This window comes from Apteryx rowi, unplaced genomic scaffold (assembly GCF_003343035.1).
Source record: "Apteryx rowi isolate R43461 unplaced genomic scaffold, aptRow1 scaffold_3, whole genome shotgun sequence".
In the NCBI taxonomy this organism is placed as follows: Eukaryota; Metazoa; Chordata; class Aves; order Apterygiformes; family Apterygidae; genus Apteryx; species Apteryx rowi.
This window is the reverse complement of record NW_020449418.1, coordinates 8,270-15,498: the sequence shown is the minus strand read 5'-3', so window position 1 is coordinate 15,498 and position 7,229 is coordinate 8,270. Positions and strand designations below refer to the sequence as shown.

The 7,229-nt window shown below is 39.5% G+C and overlaps 1 protein-coding gene across 1 annotated transcript in view; it reads right to left on the bottom strand.

Moving 5' to 3' along the window:
* HSPA12A (heat shock protein family A (Hsp70) member 12A) overlaps positions 1 to 91 on the bottom strand; it is a 56,321-nt gene extending 56,230 nt beyond the window's left edge. Inside the window, 1 exon segment of the mRNA XM_026069660.1 lies at positions 64 to 91. Within this exon segment, the coding sequence (XP_025925445.1) occupies positions 64 to 91 (28 nt within the window).
* Between the last annotated feature and the right edge of the window lie 7,138 nt (positions 92 to 7,229).

The following is a 7,229-nucleotide window of genomic DNA, read 5'->3' as shown; positions in this document are numbered from 1 at the left end:
CCGAGGCCGGCGCGACCCGCAGCGGGGCTGCGCCCGCCCGCGGAGCTCCGCCGCTCCCCTTACCTGCAGCGCTGCTCTCCGTCTCCGACATGGCCGGGCCGCCCGCCGCCGCTCTGCGGCTCTCCGCCCGCCGCGCCGCGCTCACTGCGCACGCCGAGGCATGGGCCGACGGCGGAGCCGCGCTGCCCGTCCCCGGGGGAGGCTCCGCTCCTTCCCCGTCCCCACCCCGCCGCGCCTTCCTGCGGACGGTGCAGGGAGCCAAAGGGAAGCCTCCGCGTCCGACCCGGCGCTGACAGGCTTCCCGCGCAGGCTGCGGGGCTGCGTGGCTGCGCAGCCCCTCCCCGCCCGCCCCGCCGCAGCCGCACAAGGCACCGCGCCTCAGCTGCAGCTCGGAGACGGGCGCGGCGGCAGGAGAGGGCTCCGAGGGGCGGCCTGGCCGTCGATACGGATTTCGTGGTTACTGAAGCAGGAAAACCCCAATGGCGGTAACTATAAAAAGAACACCCTCCCCAAGGCCAAGTGGCTGAAAGCGAGGCATCCTGCTACAAGCCCTGCCTCCTCTTTGCGCTGTGGAAACGGATTCAGTGGGAGACACAGCAATGATGTTATTTGCAAAAGGCACGTTGGCTATTTGGCTTCCCGTTGTCAGAGATGTGTAGGCCCAACTAACCGAAGCATTCAGAAATTACTAAATGCCTCCCAAAATCACGAATTCGTGGGTTATTTTTATAGCATTGGATTCTTCTTATTTATCTTTGGAGCCCACAGAGTGAACTCATTCCTTTACTTTCCAGCCTTGGCAGTCATTCACATCTCGAAAGCATTGTCAACAGCTCATGTGGAATAAACAGAGGCACTAATTTCAAGCACAACTTCTGTTCCACACGAACTGCCAGGTACGGACAGTGGTTCTACACTCAGGATGTCCCCGTGATGCTCATCACAAATATTTTTGTAAATTCCACCCAAAGTGTCTCCTGAACCCTCCCATCAAAGCTGTCACTCGGACAAGGGAGAATCCGTTTAAAACCTCCCAGGACAAGAGAATCTTGAAGCAAAACCCTACAGAGTGCAGGATGCTTACTCAGCACCTCCTCCCATTCGTCCTCCCCCCTCCCCCCTCAGCATGGTTTGGACAAGAGTCCTCATCACACAGTTAGTTCTGTTCCCTGTAGGTGGCTTTTGTTCCCTCTGAGAAACATATAAGGTGTGGCAGAAAAGTTAAAACTCCAGTAAACTGCTTCACATATATTCCTTTGACTCATCTGAAAGGGATACACCAATCCCAGAGTACTAAAAAGAAGACCTCTTCCGAACATCCACCCTGTTGTCCAGGGAAAATGCTAAGCTCCCTGGCTCTCCACCTCCCCAAAGCTGCAGCAGCACAAAAGGATTTTCTGAACTGATGAGGAGAAAAGAGGGAAGGAGTATGCAGCAAAGGCTAAGCAGGAAGAGCAGCGTCTCACTCCGCCACTCTCATCAGCTGTAAGACTACATTCTTATGGAGACTCAGGAACGTAGGGATCACACATGATCTGCCAAAACCAGAGGGCAACATGCATTCGTACTGCTGCTTCCTGTTCTTCTCCTCTGCTCCACGCCATACAACAAAGGGGAACATCTGGCCAATAGTCTGCTTTAATTACATATTTAGAGTCAGGCTGAATATTTATGCTGTCATTAAACAGCCTCTGAAATAAGAAACCAAACAACTCTAATACTTGATTTCCTAACGAGAGAATTAAATACCAGAAACTTTTGCATCAAATTAAATACCCTTCAACAGCAATTGATCCCAAGCTTTAAAATTTGTATTTATGTAATTAACAAAGGCAGAGAGAAAAAAAGAAACAATCAACAAAAACATAAGCACATATTCAAATTGTGTACTTTCAGGAAAAAATACTGCGTGCAGGCTGATTTTCCATGATCTTTCAAGCAACAAGACAACATATAAAAATAGCATTTGCTGGGTACAGACATCTTTCTGAATGTCAAGGCAGTGACTACATTATTCAATATCAAGCCAGGTTGCCTAAGTTACACACTCAGCTGTAGGTGTTCTGAATAATGCAGAAGGAGAATATTCGAATGCATGTGACTGCTAGTTTCAGAAATAAGACCCTTTTGTGAGGTGCTTAGCATCTCTTTTTAAAATCTAATGAGAGGAACCGAACAGAAAAGTGCACTTGAGATAAAATTAGATTCTCAATCTAAAATATAAAACATAAAACATAGGACTAAAGCACCTTAAATTTCATTAAAGCTTTATATATAAATAAAAATTAATTATAGAAAAATAAAAGAGTACATTATTTTCTTCCTTTGTCATCTCTTTCTCTTGGAAACAAACAGAAAGATACATTTCACATGAGAGAAAAAAACTTAGTAAAGGTCACCACATCAAATGATCCTGCTTGGGCCTGAACAGGCTTCACTTTGGTTATTTATTCCTTAGGAAGTTTGTGATTTTTATGGTCATTTTAATGTGTTGTTTAGAATTTGTGGTTTTAATGGTTGAGATATTAAAGCATATCAAGAAACGAGTCTAAATATAATGAATAAAATGTAAAAACACCGCAAATTCATTTTGAGCAGGATGGCAAACTGTATTCTCTGAACACCTGTTCCTAAGAACACCTATGTGAGATAATCAGCTGCTCCCCTGCACATGAGATTTGATTTTAGTATGGGTCTAGAAAAAATTTGTTTTCTTCCCAGTGAACTAACATCAACTGGCTTAATAAATTGCAGGAGAGTAGCAACAGGAAGGAATAAGAAGCTTATTTGACTCTGAAACATCAAAGCATTATTCTGTTAGACCACTAAGGTACCCATTAGTGTTAATACAAGCACCAAATCCAGTAGCTGTGATGGTATTACTCTGACTATGGGGAGAAGTACCATTACTGTGGTAGCTTGGGACAGACTTACGTTTTAAGTTCCCTCTCAAACCTATACTTGGGATTGAATACTTCTCAAGCTCAATCAAGAACAGTGCTTTAGTATACTGTATTTTGCATCTACAGAGCACTTCTTACCCTAGGTGATCTCCAGTAAGCTGCAGCCCCAAGCAAGTCAATTTACCACACAAGGTGTTCAGATACACTGGCATTAACTGGTAATACAAGAATAGCAACTGTCCAAACTAGGTCTGATTTTAACAGAGCTACCACATACATGTTACCCATTATCATCAATCAAAATTTCATGAGAAAATTGAAGAACATCATAGTGACCTGTCAGGGCTATATTCACGTATTGCGAGACTTTGAAGACAGTCAGTGAAAAGAGCTATGTATCTCTCGAGCACTATTCAGAGGGTCTAAGTAAGGCCCTGACAAGGTAGCACTGAGAACTGGTGAGCTGTAAACACCACGCACAGAGATCTGGAAGGAATATAGGCATTTTAAAACGGCTTACAGTGCATCTGACAACAAGACACATAGATCTTATGGCAGACACGGAGATCAGCGTACTGCCGCAAGTCCAACACGTAGCCCAACACTGCAATCAGGAGAAGCGGTATCTGTAATGCTACAGCCACAACACATTTAAAACAAAAGAGGACAAAGCATGCAAGATAACCTGCCTAGGATGGTGCCAGCTCGGTAATCTCTGAACAAACAGTACATCTACCTGCTTAATGAAAACTTCTAGGATAATGGTTTTATGCTTCAAAGAGTTTCCTCTTATGTACTTACTGGAGCATGATTAAACATTCAATGCCTAATTTTTTGTTTTCATCTGCATAGTTGTTACTGCAACCTCCTTCTTCATTCCAGCTGTATAGTTTTCCAGCTTTCAGTACTTTAACCTCTCCAGTTCTGCTTATTGGTTCATGAACCAATAACTTAGAAATTACCATTAGCACAGAATCAACTGGCAATCTGTTTCCCTAGCTGAAGTAGCTATCTCCCCCTTTCCTAAAAACAGCCTTTTATATTACTACTCAAGAAATCTTTGTAAAGACAAGATGTACAAAAACTATTTATCACTGTCATAGCTTTTCAGTGAAGAAGCTTATTCAGTGAAGAAGCTTATTTAGCACATAGGAGTATGAAGGGTTTCTTCAAAAGGAACAGATTATACAGTTTTTACCTCTATCTTTAAAACATTTCTCATTTCTAGTATCTCAGCATCTGTTGGAAATTCATTATTCTCAGAACAGAATCTGCATAGAATTCTCCAGCATTTCATAGCAGGAATGTTTTTTGGGGGCAAATCTGCTAAGCTGTAGATATGAAATTGTAGTTTTGGTGCTCGCAAATCTCCTGGTGATATACTTATTCACTTGGAGATTACTTTCAAATACATAAATGACAGCCCAGTTCTAACCACTGCTTATACCTTTTTATATTTCTGCAAACTATACCATTTAGATATGTTGAACACTGAAAATTATCATGTGTCCAAAGGAAACACATGGTAGTAATGTCCAAGAGCCTTATTGCAGACTGTGCTAGATGCCACATGCACAGAACCCAAAGATGGACTCAATCCCAAAGACCCTTCAGTCATACTCTCCGTTCTGAACTCCATTTTTCATTTAATTCACTGTCATTCCTCAACACTGGATGAATTCTAAAAAACTGAAACAGAAATATGATGAAGAACTAAACAGGTATTATATAACTTAATGTGATCATACTGTCATCTGTGTATCACTCTCATACATACACCCACATATATAGAGAGTAAAAAACGCTATTATCTCAAGATATTCTTAAAATATCAAACCTGATCATGCATCCATATTGGCTTGTTTTACCACACACTTCTTACAGCTCCAAAAGAACCAATGCTGTATATGCATCAACTAATAAACGTAGTTTTGTTATATGGTACTTGTGAGTGTATACACTGATTAAATAAGTGCTGAGCAACGTGGCTCTCACTGAAGTCAATAAAAGCTGCAGATGGCTCAACCACTTATAAAAACCAGGAACTACAGTTGGGCAGGACGTAATTCTGCATACCTTATTTCTTATGGCTTCTGTTCAGGAAAATAATTAACACTGTGCTACCCAGGTGGCATGGTTATGTATCATTGTTCATACCATGCTTTGCAGACTGCTTCATTGAATTACATATCATTACCAAAATTGCAATGTTTTTTGCTGTGCAAGTAATAATTTGGTCCCTTAAGAATAACCTGTACCAGACTGATTATACAGAATTTGATCAGTGTTAAGGGGAGAGGAATCAGAAAATTATCAACCTCAACAAGTCACATAGGAGCATATCATCTCATCGTGCATCTGTGATGCACAAAAATGTCATCACAGACATACACAGAACATATGATACTCACCGGGATACTCACTCCTATCTAAGCGCTTTCTGAAGCTGCCTGTGTTCCAGTTAAATACTAGAAAGAAAAGGCAGCAGTGCCAAAAGATAAGCAGTGGATGATTCACATGATGCTCAAAACAAATTGCATACAAGGGGACAATCCGAAACTAGAAAGATATGCAGTTTTCACAGATTGATTACTCACAGGGAAAAACTGTCATTTAGATTCCATGTAGGTACATGTCAGTTTAAGTATTTAAGTTTTTTCTTCCAAAGCCATTTGAGAAACTGTGTGGAGAATATACAAATATAACAAAAGGAGTTGTCAATGCAGCTCCTCAAGATTAGTAAAGAGTAGATCAGAACAGTGGGCACTATAATGCTCATTAGATTTCATCTACCTCACTCTGTATCTGGGAGGTAAAAGAAATCACATGGAGACATGTATGTGCACAGAGGAATAAAAGGTACTGAAAGGCCAACTGAAGAAATGCAAAGGAAGGCTAACAGAAAGGCTACGGTATGGAACAAACGAGAAGTAACATGATCAGTTTTACAAGAAATTATCTGTAGTATAGCGAGGAATCTATACCTCCACCTAAGGCTGGACAAATTGATTACTTTACTAGAGTGACAAAGGCAAACTCTTCGGTTCACTGTTATGGATCGTCTTTTGATAGTTTCACTCTAAATCAAATTAGCATCAAAACATATTTTAAAGTAGTTTGAAATTACTGGTATAATAGTTATATTTTTAAATTTATTTAAAATTATTCCCAACTAAAGAAATCACTTCTAGTACTAAAGGTCTACATTTTAAAATATCAATGTTAATTTAACATTTTGGAACTGATTCATTGTTTTGTTAAGACTGAATTCCTAAAATGGTAAATTCTCCTAATGAAAAGCTGCAATAATTATGAACTAAATCAGACACTTATGTGTCAAAAAGAATTCAATTTTTTTATGATTTGAACTATTGACCAAGTTAAACAAAAGGAGTAGCTTTTTTATAAAGATTAACTAAAAGTTTGGTTTCCTAGAGCAAGGCATTTTTCTAAAAGTAAAAAATATGAGCTAAAGGGCTATCTTTTGTTCTCATTACGTTGGTGTAGTCTATTTTTTCACAAACGACAAAAAAAATAGAATGATAGTTAAAGTAGGGCAGACACTCTTACGTTGATATGAAGCTGCCTTATAACTGTTTAGCTTACAACTTAGGTGCATGGACAAGCCCTATAATTAACTAATGATGAATAATGTTTCTTCTGTACAGAAGATTCTTCCTCCCTTCCTTAATCCTATATTTGCCAGCTGGCTTTTTATGTTATTTACATATGTATAAATTTAATTTTTATATATAGAACTTATGTATTTCATGTATATGAACCTATATTTCATATCTATGAACATTATATGATTAGATTTTTGCTTGTAAGAATATTTTTCAAAAAGAAAAGACTAAGCTGTTTTAGAAGGTGTTCATATAAAAATATGTTTTGAAAATGTTCTTGAAGCATAACCTGCAAATATAAGTGATGTTGTATTTTTTTCAGAGTTAACTTAAAAAAAGGTAAAAATTATACGGATGATGCCAAATGGTACCATTTATTCAATCAGTAGACAAAGCATTATGATACACAGTAAATCAAACTGATAAAGAGGAAAAACAGAAATTACTCTGAGACATATATATGTGGTTAAAATGTCTGAAATGGATAGTGTCTTGAATATCACTTTTTCTCAAAATCTTAATGTGCCAATGATCTCTTACACTCTTTGTTAGTTGCTTCTAATTTTAGAATTTTTATCGAGGGCGCACACACCTGAATCAAAGTATATAACATCCCAAATAAACACCATGAAGTTTTCTTCTCAATATCTAATCTGTCTCACTACACGTTACATGAGACCTCTGTGGCTTTTTTCTCCCT